At 40.8% G+C, this 17,385-nt stretch overlaps 1 protein-coding gene across 3 annotated transcripts in view; it reads left to right on the top strand.

Moving 5' to 3' along the window:
* The first annotated feature begins 7,167 nt into the window (after window positions 1-7,167).
* GEMIN8 (gem nuclear organelle associated protein 8) overlaps window positions 7,168-17,385 on the top strand; it is a 29,924-nt gene continuing 19,706 nt past the window's right edge. The window contains exons 1-4 of one of the 3 annotated variants that reach the window (XM_027644721.1): window positions 7,195-7,289; window positions 8,027-8,076; window positions 11,397-11,436; window positions 14,205-14,661. In XM_027644721.1, the coding sequence (XP_027500522.1) occupies window positions 11,434-11,436; window positions 14,205-14,661 (460 nt within the window). In that variant the 5' untranslated portion in view covers window positions 7,195-7,289; window positions 8,027-8,076; window positions 11,397-11,433. Of the gene's footprint in view, window positions 7,290-8,026; window positions 8,128-11,396; window positions 11,437-14,204; window positions 14,662-17,385 lie in introns of all 3 variants that reach the window. The other 2 variants (XM_027644710.1, XM_027644704.1) reach the window with 2 other exon arrangements.

Here is a 17,385-nt window from a genome sequence, read left to right on the forward strand (position 1 = left end):
ACACACCTAATTATATTCTTCACTACTTCTCAGTGCACTTCCAGTCTCAGTTCAAAGTATCTGTTACTAAAGCCTTTCATAGTAATAGAGGATATAGATAACACAGAGCAAGCCTTTTGCCTTGTGAAAGGCCTGTTGTAGCAGGGAAATCAGTCAGCAAGGCTGTTGTCAGTCTCAGGATCTAGGTGCAGCTATGTGTGGAATTACTACCACCCATTGTACTGAGCACAGCCATCTACAATTATGGAAATTCCAAAGGTCATGGAAACACCATCACTGAGGCAATCTGCAATAACAACTCAAAGTGGCTCACAAACAAGCAGCCAGCATTAATAGCTGTGGACACAACAGGTAGGTACAAGAAATAATAGAAGAAAGACAGAAGTAGAGGAAAGATGGAGGGCAATGTGTCATGATTTGAGAGCTCCAAAATCTAATTCCCTAGTCCAAACCCCCTCCTACATCTCAACCTGGTGTGATATGGGTGTTCCAGACAACCACACGACTCAAAATAGGGAAAGGGAATATATATTACAATGACTGTACAAATAAATACTACAATACATTATATACAATCTTAGCTATCTCTACCATGACATAAGTATTTACAATGGATCAAATCTCTTCTCTCTCCCAAATAAAAGTCCAGGAGGGAAGAAGGAAAGATCCTTTCCAGTCTCAGAGCAGTAGTTTCTCTAGGGCAGCAGTCATCTATCCTCTTCTCATGCATGCAGCAGCCGTGACTGGATCTCTGCCAGTACACACGAGGGGGGTATCCAAGCCCCCTCAGCCACTCGTTTCCAAGCGAGGGTCTTCTTCCGTAGGCTGTGTTCACCAGGACAAGGGTCACTTCACTATGTCATATCATGAAGCTCAGGGGTCTTCGTGACGGTCCTTATCTTCAGGGCATTCAAGTTCCCTACAGAGCTCTGTGCTCTGTCTCAAGCAGTGGGGGGGCCAAGGTCACCCTCTGCATTCTTCTCGGAGCTTTTCAGCTCCTCTCTGTAAGTGCTGTAGCACTTTAAGACTCTTTCAAGTAAGAGTCCATCATCTTCCTCCTTTCTCGGAGGTCTCAGAGGGCTATGGGGTTTTATTTCAGTTCTTACCCCAACTTCCTCTCTCTCTGCTGCTGCCAGCTCTCGTTCTCTTTCTCTCTCTCCTTCCAGGAGTTCTCTCTGTGTCCCTGCCTGCCTGTTGTTGCTGCTTGGTCTTATCTCTTCTGGCTCTCTGCCACCACTCTGCCCACTGCTGTTCTGCCGCTGCTTTTCAGTATCTTTTGCTGTGGCTCACAGTGGAGAAACATCCCCTGGCTCAGCTACAGACACTTAGCCCAGTCTAACACTGTTCCAAGTCTCTGCAGCCACCCCTGCTGGGAGCTGGGGGGGGCCCAGCCCCCAGTGGGGCTCCTGCTGCTTCTCCTCGTGGCTTTCACAACATGGTTACTTCTTCTAACACCAAACTACGACCACCTTCTCTTCTGTTCTGGTTGTGATATGTTTGTATTTTGCAGAAGCGCTCATTGGCTAAAACTTCAAAACTTCAAGGGTCACCAACCCCTGGGGTTTTACCATTTTATAACTGCAGGGGGAAAAATGTTTCCCACCACCACACAATGCTAGCAAACCAAACACCTACAAGGCCTGACAAGGTATGTAGCTGCAGGATTTTAACTGATCTCAAAGTGTTATTTAGCTCTTCTGTGACTAACCTCTGGACAATCAAAACCTGACTTTTAAGTTTATGCAGAAGTTAACACATACACAATGGTGAACAAACCTGATTCCAAACCACAGGATTTCCACAAAGTCTTTCCACACATAGATACCTATATTTTCTTGGAATCTGCATACCCATACCTCTCAGGCAGTTCATGATATTTCAAAGACCAATAGAAGAAATAAATAGTGAAAAAAGCAAACCAATAAAAAACTATAAATTCTTTTAGGATGCCAGCTGTATCCCTAATATACCTTGTTTTTCAAAGCAGAGGGGGGAAAAAAACCAACAAGAAACCCCTGACCAATGCTTTATTAAAATTATGAATGTTATTTAGTCATTACTTATCCTAAATAATTTGCAAATTCTTACAGCACTAACATACAATTGAGTGGATTAAATATTAGTTTGGGGCACTAACTTAGATATCATGAGTTTTGTGGACTAAATTCTAATAATTAGGGGGGCTGGTATTTCAGTATGTCTATGTGTGCATTCCATATGCATTTGGGAATCTTCTGAGAGTTAGTAATGTTACAAAAACTGAAGGAGAAAGGGAATAATGAAGGCAGGCAGAGGGCCAGTTTAAGCCACATACAGTTTGATTCAACACACTGTCTTGGGGCCACATTCAGATATGACGAGCTCATCTCAACCACTCACTTACTTTGTAGGCAGTAGCATTTAGGCCAGGAGAATTGCTGATAGGGTGGAAGCTACTCAGCCTAGACGGAACAAGCACAGGATTTAGGAAGAGATCTGGTCCCATCCCTCACTGCTGTTGTTACTTCCATTTGACTACACAATCCTTACCTGACCTGATCAAGGCACAGAGTCTCTCCTTGGGCAAAGGAATCATATGGCCACATATTCTGATGTCTTTACAGTCTTCAATCTTGCCATAATCTCTTCACATGTTATCTACTGACTGCCTGCATTTAAAGTGCATCTGATGTTACTAATGAGTTTTCTCAATTAAAAATAATTGATGACAAATGTGAAACAATTCAATTTTTTTCTATATAAGAGAGACATCTGTATTTTCTAATTAAATACTCTAAGTGTTGTTGCTGTACAATAATGCCAAAATTAACAAAGATACATAAAATAAATCCAATTACTAAAGACCAACATAATGAAATTCAAAGACAAGATGAAAATGTATCATTATAATGTTTTATTGTGTGTGTATACTACACACAATTACCACATAACATTCTAATCTAAATCATCATAAACTTCTATGCCACATGTTCCAGTGTTAAGTGTCCAGAAATGGAAATTTAAGAATTGGCTGAAATTTAAGAATCTGCTAAAAGACTCTGGAAACCTGCATGGTTCAAGATCCTTTTGTTTGCTTTCAAGAAAAAGGGAGAATTTGTGCCATCTTAAAGGTGAGAGAAGACCACATATTTTAGCAAGCCAGAGATACACGAGTCAGAGCTATTTGGCAGCTCTTTTACTCCTTCAGAGCAACCAGTTTAGACTCCCCCTCCACTGCTGTTTTAGGGGGAAGGTTCTGCATTACCGCTTACAATGCTGCCATCTATTGACGTCCGTGGGCTTTTATCTCTTATAATCTATTTTCCCTCAGCAACTTCTTGCACTTTTATTGTTTTTCGCGATGGGATTTATCTGGCTAAACATAACACAACTGCAATAAAAGCACCTTGTGAGAATTGCCTCAGGCTTCCTCGAAAATCAGTGGAAAAAAGCCCTTCTGGGGTGTGATTCATTTCTACCCAAAGTAGATAACCAACATATATCAGATGAACAGCACCCAAAAAGCACTACTGTGCTTTGCCCCTGGCTATAATGGTATCTGAAGAGTGACTAGCTCTGGCCTAGAGATCACTGTCAGACTTTAAGTAAGCACATAAAGACAGCAAAACAAATGCTACCTCCTTACCCAGTGATGAAAGTTTTCAGAGATGCTGCTGATTTTTAATTCATTAACTTGTATCCATGTTCAATGAGGCCACAGGTGCTAAAAAAGAGACATGCTATCTATCTACATCTAACTTTGAATAAGAGTAATGTCATTTGGTGTAGAAATCCAGCTCCACTTCTTATTTTCTTTGGCAGTAAAATCGTCTTTAAGATATTTCTACCTGTCCCCCAACTCTGCCTCTGGTAGCCTGTCCCTCAGAAAGTTAGAGGTGATTAAGAGAAGTCTCACACGTAGTTTTGCGCACACAAACACATGCACACACTCCCTCCCTTCCACACCCCCTGCCCCGAAAGGGATATCAATCTTCTGTAAATTTTATGAATTGTAGATTCAAATTATACAAGAGCTAGACCGAAGTAGGATCTGTTTTAATCCAAACATGCAATTTGCAACATGGTTGGAAATCTGCTACAAATAATGTATAATATGATTTTGTCTTAATAAAGGACAAGCAGAGTCAATAATTGCAACACTTTGGCCAGTCAATAATTAGACCACAGTTCTAAAGGTGACTTTTCTTAGATTATATTTTGGATTATATTTAACTCAGTGGAGCACCACTTCAATAACACAATCTTCACAAAATAATGGTCTACATACAAATTCTCGTAAGTTTAGCAGAAGTACATTTGTGTGCAGCAGATGCATACTTTTTGAACAGCAGTACAAGAAAAATAGGTTTCTGCCTACTTTCCAACTTCCTGTCATTGTCCCCCTGTTCTGGAAACTTCCACCCCTTCAGATCTGATGCCCAGAATGCTGTTTTCGGCTTATATAAGCAGTAAAGTGCATTGCAGATTTAAACTTTTTTTTACAAAACTCCAGTCATTAAACTCATTGCTTCTTAAAGAATAAGTTAATTAAATTAATTGGCTAATTAGTGAACCGGAGTGGCTGACAAATGCTTTCTAAGATGTCCAGACTTGACAACTTCATATGCTGCTTCTCATGAAGAAATTTCCCTACTCTAATAGCTGGTCTAGTCTAACATTTCACTCTCTTGCCAGGAAACATTTGTCAGCAAACAATGTCCTTATTTTCAGCCTATTGGAGCAACGCTGAAAGCTGTAGAGAACACAGTCATGGGAGAAAGTAGTTCCAAAGGGACATGCTGCATTGTGGGACACCATTGATAAAACTGATCAATCAAACCAAAGCTCCCCTGTCATGCATCTGGCACTCAACCTGCAAGAGAAGATCTCATGTTGGAATAAACAGGAGCTGCACTTCCCTCACCAGCATTAGCTTTGAGAAATAAATTGCAGGGGTATTCACTCCATTCCAGACCCAGATTACATTTTTCATGTGTCATGGGTGTAGAAGAAAAGTATTTACTAATCAAAAATTAAATGTGAGACCTTCTCTACTGTTGGGTTGTGTGAGGGCCTGCATAAGGGTGTTGTCTTTAAAAGCAAACTTTTATGCCAGGTTGCTCCTTCTCCTCTGATAAGGTAGACTTTAAACTCATTAATTATCTACGTGGGTTTCCAAGGAAAAAACAGCTCTTGGAGCAGCAGATATTTTGTGGAGCGAAAGATTCAGAAGTGATCAAGTGAAAGTGATCAGGTGAAACACAGAGAAAGAAATCAGTCTTCAGCGGGCAGGAAGTTCTAATCTAACTGTTCAAAAAATGTATATAATCAGAGGTTTATTTAATGTAATATTCATTTATACCTTGTAAGATAGATAACATTTTTTTGTCGTTCCAGACAATAACTGTGCAACCACAAATATATATGAGTAAGGCAGGTAGCAGGGAATAAGTAGGAAGCAGTGAATGAGGAGAACGTGCATTTTATAAGTAAGACTACCCTAAAATAATAGTCTTTCAAACTGAAATATTACAGAATAAGAACAGCATGATTCCATTTGCATAGCGTTACATTCTACATAGCGTTACTTGAAATCTTTGCTTGTGACTGATAAGGTTAATAAAACCAACACATGTGCCAAGTCTGTGCAGTGTGCCTTGACGCCTTTCTCCCACACAAAGTACAGCAGTTCAGCAATAATTCATGCCTTCATTTTAATATATATGTAACATAAGAATCACTTCATTGAGTCCAACCAAAGGCCATGCTCATGTGTTACAGCCCATCCATGAGTTGTCTAGAGAAGAGCACAAATGATGGGGTGGCATGGTCTGGTGAGAGTGTTGTGCTACTCAGTACAGTAGAGCTGAGGGGTTTATTGACCATGAAGAAACACACAATAATATTATGGCACCTAGGAGAGAACTGAGTTTGTTCAGCCTGTAAAAGAGCAGGCTTAGGGGTGACCTAATTGCAGCTTCCAGTATCTGAAGGGAACTTATAGGAAAGATGGGGCAAGATTATTTACAAGAGCAAACTGACAGGGTAGGTTTAGATTAGATATTAGGGAAAAATTCTTTACTGTGAGTGCGGTAAGGCACTGGAACAGGTTGCTCAGAGAAGTTGTGGATGCCCCATCCCTAGAAGTGTTCAAGGCCAGGTTGGATGGGGCTCTGAGCAACATGGTCTAGTGAAAGGTGTCCCTGCCCATGGCAGGGGGCTTGGAACTAGATGATCTTTAAGGTCCCTTTCAATTTAAACCAGTGCATGATTCTATGATCCTATGATTCTATGTTAATAGCAGACAAATTTCACATAGCTAATATGAAATGCTACACAGGGGAAAACACAATTGCTGTTCCACTGGCCATGACAGGTCCCCAAGAGGCTGTTCACATGAAAATACTAGCACAGTACAGAACCTGAACAGAAAATTTAGAAATTAATTAGGGAAACAAATAATAACCAAAGGGTGAAGTATAACAGTGCCACACCACTACCACCACCACAGCACATCCAGGTTTTGAGTAACACTTCAGCTTGTGGAGCACTGTACGTGCTGTGGGAGGCAATAATGAGGGATTGGGGGGGGAGCAGGAGCTCACAGCTTGTCCAGAGGAGGGCAACGAAGCTGGTGAAGGATCTGGAGCATAGATCCTATGAAGAGCAGCTGAGGGGGTTGGGGTTGTTTAGCATGGAGAAAAGGAGGCTCAGGGATGACCTTATTGCTCTCTACAACTGCTTGAAAGGAGGGTGTAGCCAGGTGAGGGTTGGCCTCTTCTCCCAGGCAACTATGACAGGACAAGAGGCCATGGTCTTAAACTGTGCCAGGGGAGATTCAGGTTGGACATTAGGAAGAATTTCTTCACAAAAAAGAGCGATGGAATGGACTGCCCAGGGAGGCGGTGAAATCACCATCCCTGCAGGTGTTTAAGGAAAGACTGGACGTGGCACTTGGTCTAGTTGACATGACGGTGTTCGGTCACAGGTTGGACTCGATGACCTCGAGAGAGGTTTTTCCCAAACTAATTTATTCCGCAATCCTGTGATTCTGTGAGCTCACAGCGCCACCTCCGTGGGGGGCAGGCGACCCCACGGGGCACGTCTCTCCCCTCAGAGGCGGCTGCGGGTCCCGGCGGCGCCTCCCCGCGCACCACGAGATGGCGCCGCGGGGCCGGGGAGCGGCCGGGCGGAAGCGGCGGGGGAAGCTGCGCTCGGCCCCGCCGGAACAGAGGGAGGGAGGGAAGGAGGGAACGCTGGAGGCGGCCCTGCTCGGTTCCATTCGCTCGCCAGAGCCTCAGGCTGTCCGGGTGGGTGCGGGGACGGCGGAGGGTGGCGACGGGAGCGAGAGAGCCAAGGGTTCGGTGGGGAGGTGTGGGAGCCCGGGCGCCTGGCGGGGCGGAGCGGCGGTGTTTGTGGCACCATGCGGTGGTGGTGGCACCATGCGGTGGTGGTGGCACCTGTACGGGCGCGGGGCTTTTCCGTTCCTTTTCTCTGCAGCATGTCGGCCCCGGTCCCGAGGCGGCGATGAGGAAGCTCGGGCGAGAGCGGTGCTCTGTGCGCTGGGGCCGGGGCAGCTGGGGCACAAGGCCTATGTTCCTGCCACTTCTGGGGTATAATTGTTTGCCCTATTTGCAGAGGCGAGAGCTGCCCATCGCTTCTGTGAGCCTTAGAGTCACTGGCCAGAGTCTGGTCACGACACGTGTGCCACCAGGAAATGAACTATGCTTTCAAAAGCAGTAGTGGGGAAGTTTCATTCTTCTCCTTGTTTATAACTAAACTGACCGGTCATACACGAAACATAAGTTTACTGGGGCTACTGATAGTTGTACAGCTTTTAGCACTTTGCTTTTAACCTCTGACTTTTGGCCTAAATAGCTTTTGGGTTTATGTCCTGGACCTCAGAGAATAAAGACCCTCTTTTGGGTAGCCACAGATGATTACACTGTCTCAGCCTCTGCTCGGGCCAAAAGAGCCATAATAAATAAGCTAAAGCTTGAAAACATTACTTTGCCTTATGTGTGATTTGTATCCCTTCCATCCACAGCAATTGCTGCTGTTGTTGTAAGGACACTGGTGCGAACATCATAGTGATAGGTGGGTCTTCACAGCACTCCTGTTGGGATGAGAAGCAGCTGTAACTCTGCTGTAAGTGCTGGACAAGTCTTGTATTTACTACCATTCCCAAACAAGAATGGTGTACAGTGTTGGGAATTTCTGCACCTTCTTTTTTAAGGGATATAACTTTTGCTGCCAACTGTCTCAGCAATCACAGGCTTATATTTCTCCATGGCTGTAACTAGGGCGCTTCAGTATTAAAGTTAACGTCACAGACTAGCAATGCACAGTATTAATCTGAAGCACAGGATGTCAAACTGCTTTTCAGACATTTCCCTCTTCTGTTGGTAATTCTACACCAAGAATAAGCATCAGAAGTATAAAATTAAATAAGTGTTTCTGGGAGGATGCACACACTTGCTGAAATCAGGAGAAATGTTCCTGGAAAAGTAATTCCTGTATGCATATTCTAGTGTCACGTTTTACTGTGCATCTCTTAACTAACCATTGCCAGAAGCTGGATGCTGAGTTAGGGACAGCTCTGGCCTGACTGAAGACACGTCTCACAGCTGGGACAAAAGCAGCAGTGGGCTGAAGGGATGGTCAACTGTCTGTTGTTTGGGGCATTTCTGGTATTTTCAGGAAAGCTTTGTCTAAATGTGTGTTTCGAAACCTGCTGAATTTAATGACAGGTTAATTATTTAATCTTTTGTTGATCAGTGTTGTGAACAGTTGAACCCTCGCTGATCCCACACTGAGCTGTGAGTTGTCCCTGTCACCTCCAGCGTGGCCACCGTGTGGCAGCGCTGGATCCAGCACGCTGCTAGTCCCAGAGTGTGACTTATTTACTAATTTATAAACCCCAGTGTGTCATAGTTGTGTCTCACGATATGACAGACACGGTCTCAATTTCTGTTGACTCCAAAGAAATTAAATGCTGTCATTGCTTTGATCAGATTTGTTTATTTTCACTGATGCTCACCTGCCTCAAGCTGGCAAGGGGACAGCTTGTTTTGATGAAAGGGATTACATCCCTGGTTAATTATCAGTGGAGAAATACTTTAAAAATGTTGAAAGGAAATAAATAATAGTAATAAAAAGTTCCGTCATTAATGAGCAGCATAGGCAAACAGATCTCCTTCTCATTTTAAATTTTACAGTTGGTGAATTTCGTATTGCTTCAATATTTTATTTTTAAAACTGTAAGTTATAGAAGTAGACCTATCACATTTGTTTTCTGCTGCTTGTCATGTTTCTGATTTTATATAGTTTGTTTTGGAAGAGTAATTCAGCTGAAAATAAAGCAAACTCATTTTTTAATTTAGTGTCCAGGTTTGCAGCATTGTTTTTCTCTGCTTTGTATTTGTAGTCTTATGTTTCATAAATTATTTAGGAAAATAATTAAAGTTTCTGTACTTGGCAAAACAGGTTTTTCTTATTTGGTAAACTAATAAAGCTGGATACTTTTACCAGGGTTTTTCCCCTCCTTCCCTTTCAGAAAGCATATGTACATGTTGTGTATTAAAAATAGAGTATCAGACTTCACCACTTACTGCTTTAAGAAGTGTATTTACATTAAGCTCGAACCTGATTTCTGTTTATGCTGAAGCTAGTTCAAAGAATTTTTTGTCATGTAGGAATTAGAGTGAACATGAAAGTTAAGCACGTACTTTTTCTGAAGTGGAAAATGAAAGAATTGGCTACATGGGCTTAGGTTTCTAAGTATGAGAAAAAGACATTATGGCAACCTTTACAGCATCCAGATGTGTGTGGGAAAGAGACAAAAAGTGTATGTGTACATCATGAGAGAGTGGAGATAAAAGTTTTGAAGAGGACTGTTGTTAGAAGTGAGATGCTTGAAATGCACAGAGATGGCACAGGGATCTTTTATGCATGTGTGGATTTCAAGTGTTATAAGTAATCAAAGTGTTTTGCAGTGACCTCAGTGCTAGGTTTCCTTCTTCCTCCAAGCAGGCAGGAGAGAATAAAGTGAATTCACCTGCTTTGGTTGCCTGAATCAGAGTGCCTGGATCTTCAGCCTTTGCTGGCATGAGTTGTCCCATCAATTGCAATGGGACTGCTCGTGTATGTAGAGCTTCTTGTAGTTAGGTTGGTGTTACCAGGGATTTGTGAGTTTGAGCTTAATGTGGGCTTTGGAAAGGACAGAAATTTGCCTTTGTGGTCGCCACATGATTTGCATTTTGTTTGGATAAAGCCCATCCCATTGTCCTTTCACAGTGTGACTGTGTGAGGCAAAAAGCTGCTCTTTAATCAGTGTTGTTACATATGAGGCAGAACGCAACTGGTGTATGTACTCTATTCATATGCATTTTGAAAAATCGTACTTTTATGCTTTTATAAATCTACAGTAGTTTTAAGTGCTGTCTTGGCTGTATTCCAGTGTTTCTGGGAAGAGTATTTGACCATTTCTTAGCCGTAGCAATAGATACTTTAATATACTGAGTTTCTTTACCTTTCACTGGCACTCACCTACCAAAGTTCAAGCTGGGGTGAGAATATCAGGAGAAATATGTAGATGAAACAGCTGATGTCTTAATGTAATAAAATAATTGCCAAATAGGGAGGGGATCCAGAATATTTCTCAGTGATTCCTACTGGTAAATCACAGTGAAAATGTTGGTAATTAAAAATCCCGCCTGGTGGTTGTAGATGTTATGTTCTCCCTCTTTCCTCCCTTTTTCCTTCTTTTTTTTCCCCTTCATCTGGTTGCCTCTCTCCTTTTAGCCTTTTCCTCCCATTTAAAAAATGTGGCTGCAACCTGAATTGACTTGTGTTTTCTTTATGGGAGGCAGGATCAGAGGCTGAAAAAGAAAAAAGTGAAATAAGGGAGTGTATTAAGTTATAAGTGCACCACAGGCTTAAGCAGAAATCTATTGCTTGAGTGTGGTCAAGATGGATTGAAACATTTAATGGCAATTGCTTCTTTTATACAAGCCCCTGTGTGGACACCGCGAAAAAGGGAGAACGGTGTGTTTCCTTCAAGTGTATGATTTTTGTTTGGTATTAATGTGGAAAATAAAGGTTGTAGAAGCATGAAGTGTAGGAGAAAAATAGAAAAGAAAAAGATAATGGGAAAAGTGATCAGTCACAGCATTTTAGGCTGCATTGTGTGGAAGGCTCCCTTTTACCTTCCTTACTGTAATGGGTAATTTTAAGAAATGGGATTTTTACTGATGTTAATCAAAATATATAAATGAGAGACTTCAACTAGCCACAACAGAGAAGGTGTGTTTAATAGTTGTAGGCCATAGTACTTAAATATAACAAACTGTATTCAGTGCCTGTGGCAATCTTAATACATATATTACGAATTAAAAAGCTACTGTTTTCTTTTCTAGTTCAACTTGATCATCACCAGAACAAACTCGACAAGAGATGGTAAGAGGTCTTTATGGGTTTCTATGTGATAGCTTAGTCACATTTAAATACAAAATGCGTACAAACACTTATTGAACTGTGAATGCAGACATGTAAAAATTAGATGTGAAAGTAGCTAAATTGCTTTGAAAATAGAATTCAGATTACAACAATGAGTGATTTGTCTACTCCTGGGAAGACTCCAGAGACATAACAGGAAAATAACAGAGGACTCTGATCATTTGCCTTAGATTTATAGCTTTTGTTTCCTTGAGGAAATCTCTTATTTCCATTTATTCCACAGCTGAAAAAGCACAGACACAGAACTGAGTTAGACTAAAAGTGTTCCTTTCCGTTTTCCACCCCAATGCGAAACATTTCTGTAATTTCTTTTTTAACAGATGTATTTTTAAAATTCAGATGTAAGAGGGATTTTCAAGGGTCGCTTCCAACAAAAAAAAACCCACAAAAAGTAGTTGGACAAGCACCAGGATCACAGTTCTGTCTACATGAACTGGCTTTTTGTCTTTCTTTCCCCTAAATTAACAACTGGAACTAGTCAGCTAGACAAATCAACCAGCTGGATTCCAGAGCTTGCAGTAAGGTCATCAATGCCCTTTTTAGAAACATTGTAAAAGAACTGGAGAAAATTTTTGAGCTTTAAAAGAATGTACTGTCTTCTTTGGAGATACACAGAATGTAGGAGATACCTGCTTTTGTCAAGCTTTATGGTGTTTCCAAACTGGATTTTAAAGTATTTTAATATTTAAGGTAAAAAATAGACAAAATGTTTTAAAAGTAACCTGTGAATGCATTAGATTTGATAACAGGACATTCTCATCTGTCTGCTGAAGGATGAGGAGTCAGTGTGACATTCTTAAGCAAAGGGAAACAGTAATTAAAACATAGTTCATCCTAGCTTTTAGAGAGTTGGATGATTAAGAATGAAGACATTCCATATGGAAGGCAGATGCTTTTCTTGTACCCACTCATTTTGGGAATAAATAATCTAAACTTCATGGTCCGGTAGCTGTGTAATGTTAAACCAAGAGGAGACTAACAATGAAGTTTCAACTCCATGAATTCTTACCTTTCAGGAAAGATAATTTGTATGCACTTTTAAATCATGTATCTGAGCTCCATAGCCCTTCACAAATAGGTTGTAGTTTTTGATCAGAAATATCTTAAGGAATGTAAGTTTGTTGTGGTGGGTTTTCTCTGTGTAGTCTGTTAGCTGAAGGTATTTTGTTTCTGAGAGCACTTAGCAATGACCTTAAAAAGAGACAGCATTTATAGATCTCTTTTGGGATAATGGACTCAATTTTGCAGAAATGTGGCAGCATGGGAGTTACAATTATTATTCCAAACTCACTAGTATTTGCATTATTACCTGAGAAGCAGAAGGTGAAAACAAATGTAAGTAAACTAAGTTAACCTCTCTTGATAGTGTTAGCATTAAATGGAAAGTATTTCTTGGGTTTGTTTTTTCTGTTTTGCTTTGGGATTTTTTTCCCAAAGAGTCATTCTTTTAAGACTATAGAATGGTGCTGATCAAGAGAACAGACTTAAAGATTTTTGTCTTGTATGTCCTTTAAAAAAAAAAAACTTAATAAAGGACTGTAAATGTCACATTCATCTCTGAAAACCTCAGTTAATCTTGCCATAGTTTTGAGTGTTTGCCAAAATATGACTTAATTAAAATTTTCCAATTTGAAGTACATGCTTTCCATTTTAGCCCAGATAAAAGATTTTCTGTGGAAATTAAGACGTGGGGGGAAGGAAAAAAAAGATTTGCTGTTTAGTTTACTTTATGGTCTTCTTTCAAGATCCTTTATTATTGCACTTTTTGAGAGTAGGATGAGAAGGGAGATGAAATGGCTTGTATGAAGGGAGCTTAAGGCTAGAGGGACTGTGGGGCTTTGTAGCTGCTGGTGAGGTGAAATCTGAACAGCGTAGAACTGGTTTTTTTCAGGAAAACTGAGATTTACTGGAAGGCAGGAGAAGGTGTGTTACAGTATGTTTCGTTCTATAGAGCTGTTTTTCTCCATACTTTATCAGTGACACTTTATTACCTCTTTTCATGTTTTGATTGCTGATGAGCACAAAAGGGAGATTTACTGGCAGCTTGCATTTGGCCAAATACAGTCTTGTTTTTGATCGAGGCCATGATGGATATATGAACTTGTCTGAATTGCCATTTGACCTTTTCTGAGAAATTTTGGCAGGCAGAGGCAGGAAATATGTTACTGGATAAAATGAATGCCTTTGTTTAATATGGAGGAATTTTAATCTCTTGTGTTTTCTGTCTGCGGATTTGGAAATCAGGTGTGGGTTGTAATACCTACACCTTGGAATGATTCAGTTCTTACAACTCACGCAAGTGGCTAAGGAATTGTGGAATATATCCACACAGCACATTCCCTAAAAAGAACTGATTCCCACTGTAGTAGCACGAACACTTGGAAAATACCTTCTGGATACTACAATTGCTCTATTGCTAGTTCTTCACTGGTAGTTGTGTTGATGCAAAAACAATCTCTCGTAGGAGTAATGAAGTGTAGGAAGTAATGCACGTGCACTGTGTTGTCGTTTTTCAAGTGTGCATGTTTTATCATAGGTAAAGGATGACTAGTGATTAAAAGGCAGAATTGTGCTTGCATTTACAGTGTTTCTCCCTTAATTATTGTTTTTCTCTCTCTCTTCATTTGTGGTTCTTTATTAAAAAAATAAAAGGGGGGGGTTCATTTTTTTTTTTTTGTCTTTCCCTCTCCCCCATGTTTTGGCCACAGGAAGACACCGAGCCGTGGTATTCTCAGAAGGTGTACACGAGATACTGGAAGCACTATAACTTAGCCATGCGCTGGATGCGGAGGCACCAGAAAGCCTACAGGAAAGCCATGGAGTCCTTTTATCACCTACCATGGCATCCTCCTGCAGCCTCTCCAAGTAGCCACTACTCAGACTGGGATGGGAATGATCTCCCACACACCCGAAACTATTCTTCCCGCTATCAGCCACGTGGCGGAGCTCTGTATGGTGGGGGAGCTCAGCAGTGCACAGGTGCCCACCGAGAGAGGGAGGATGCTGAAGAAGTCTCTGAAATGGAGGAGGATGCTGAAAGGGACTCCGAAATGGAAGAAGGCTCCGAGTCTGAAGGGGAGATAGAATATGACTTGAGTAACATGGAGATCACAGAGGAGCTTCGCCAGTTTTTTGCAGAGACAGAGAGGCACCGGGAAGAGCTGCGTAAGTCCATACTTGTTCTGTGTTTTCTGGTATTTGATGGCCATAACATCGAGTCCTGGATGGCTTCAATTTTTACAGGTTTTGCAAGAATTCTCAGAAATAGGCACTACAAGTGAGGAAGCCAAGCAGAATGAAGCAGGCAAAACTGATGGCTGCGCTTCAGTACCATTTATTAGAAATAAATCTATGAAAATGCTTGAAAGTTTTTTGGTGAGGGAGAGAGAGAGAAAATTATGACTGCAAAGAAGAGAATAACACATTTGTTCAGAGGACAGTATTAATCTTCAGCACTGAAGAAAAAAACCAGTATTTTTATGGTTAAATCTAGTTAACATGCTGTATTTCTGAGAGGGGAACCCACAGGAAATGCTTTATTACATCACTGAACCCTAGAGTAAGCCTCAGTGTATTTTATAATGTGGAGCAGCCATTTTGTTTGTTATTCTTTGGCTAACCTGACAGTAAAATTTCATGACCCTTTTCTTCTCCCCCTGCATCCTCTTCATTCTGTACTGTACCACAAGTTTCTCTTTGTTTCGCATCTTGATCTGGACCCAGGTCCTTTAGGAGGGATTGTAAGCCAAAGACTTAGGATTTTTCTCAGGTCTTGATCCTCAGAGGTATTGGTCATCTTGTTTCTGTGAAATCCTTAAAAGAAATAAAGGATTATGCTGTACTTCATTGACACTTTACTCATATACAGATGTTGCAAGCAAATTTATCATGCTCTTTTAAGAAAGCAGAATGATGAAAATAACTCTTCACACATGATTCTGGTAGTAAATGCCCAGAATGAATGCTTAATAGAGCTTTCTCTGAAAGAGAAAATGTTCTAAAAAGGTATAATAAAGGCAGTGATTGGGATGGAAAGACATAAATGGTTTTATTTTAAGTTCTTTGATTAGAAGGTATCCAGTGAGCTGAAACAATTCAGCCTGACTTCATACTTCTCATCAGTTTGATGCACAGTTGATATAGTCAGCAGAGGAAGGTGAGTTAAGGAGCTCCGTTGTAGTGCCTGACATGAATCCCTTTCTCATCATACTTTTGCAGAATCAGCTTGGTGTTCTCTGTTGAAATGTTCCTTTGATGAGGTACATGATGCTTTAAGATGCTGGGCTGCTTCTGGAAATGCAGAACATTTTCTTTGGATTTATTTTGATTGTTATGGTTAGTGGTGTTTAAAGGTATGCGAGTGATTAAAGTGGTATACTGGGAATTGGGAGATCTGGGCTCAGAGATGTTCTCTGTTCCAAATATCCTGTATGACCTTGGTATAGCTATTTAATCTCTTCCTGACCCCTTGCTGGCTGCTCTTGCTAAAAATATGATTTAGTTCTTTGTGACGAGCAGGTGAATTGGGAGGAGGTTTGTGACTCAGAATACAGATTTTACTGCTTTACCTTCCACCACAGTGGTACTTGGAGCCGTTTGGAAGGATTAGGTCTCTGCTGGGTGCTACATAGCAACCTAGTTCTGCATCAGTGTAACTCCATTCACTTCAGTGTCACTGTTGCAGCTCTTCATGCAAATTTAAGTGGGCTCTGGTCTTTAGCTACTGCATGCCTCAGTTTCTTTAGTAGCTTCCGTGACAAAATGAGGATAATACTAAGTGATTGTCTATAATTCCTCAAAGCAGGAAAAAGTAAACAAGTACTTGATTTAATTTCAATTTAGAAGTGCCACAGAAGTCTTAGGTGAATGGTGCTATCTAAATGCTAATTTTTTGAGTAATTAAAAATACATTATGATCTTGCTCAGAAATAATTTTTTCGTGCATCATGAGGGAAAAGGAAAATAGAATAAATTTTTTATTCTGTTGAAGTTTCTCAAAGAAAAACATAAGCACCAAGGAGCAGGGGAAAGTCATCGTTTCCCTGATGGTGTGGAAGTGAGCTTGTATGGAGTTGAAAGCAATATTACTGTACTTTGAGGTAGTTTTACTAATTTTCCTGGTTACTGTTTATGAACAAAGTTAAATGTAGAAGTTCATTGAGCTGTGATCCATAATGATGCTATCATGTTATATCTTTCATACTGTGCAGAAGAACAGTTGTCATTCTGTATTGATGCTTGAGAAGGTGGAGATAATGCATCCACAAAAGAAATCCATGATTATTTCAGTATTTTCTCCTTAATACCTTTTCCTTTTAATCCCAAACTGCATGTCCTGGGCTGCCTCCTCTTCCTGAGGAGCAGATTTGTAGAGAAACTTGGGCACTGTAAACCTCAGTAGTGCCTGAAATTTAGGCTTCTGTGTCTGAAAGAGGCATTTGTGATGGTGAGGTAAGAGTTTTACATATTCTTTGAAGAGAATGGAAATATTTGGGTTTGTCAAAGTGGAATACCAACAGAGATCTTGATGATCAGTTGAAGTGTAAGCCAGCTGTTAGGGAACATTAAGGGGAAGGCTGTGCCTCATGTTTTCTTCCTCTGGCATAAATAAAGGACTCCAGGTGGAATCCACAGCCTTTGACCCCTGCACCTTGATATTCACTTGAGAAAAGACACTCAGCTTGCTCTTCCATTAAAAGAAGAGTTTGCAAGAGTTTGATACATGTTTATCTGCAACTTACATGGGAAAAAAAGCAGCAATAGGACAAACAGAAAATGGAATTTGGCACATAAGAAAGGGGATACTAATCTTTGTGAAGGATAAGTTCTGTTAGTCTGGTGTTTTTCAAGCCCTGCAAAATTAGGAAATACTACACAGCATTAATGCAG

This window comes from Corapipo altera, unplaced genomic scaffold (assembly GCF_003945725.1).
Source record: "Corapipo altera isolate COAL_440 unplaced genomic scaffold, ASM394572v1 0, whole genome shotgun sequence".
In the NCBI taxonomy this organism is placed as follows: Eukaryota; Metazoa; Chordata; class Aves; order Passeriformes; family Pipridae; genus Corapipo; species Corapipo altera.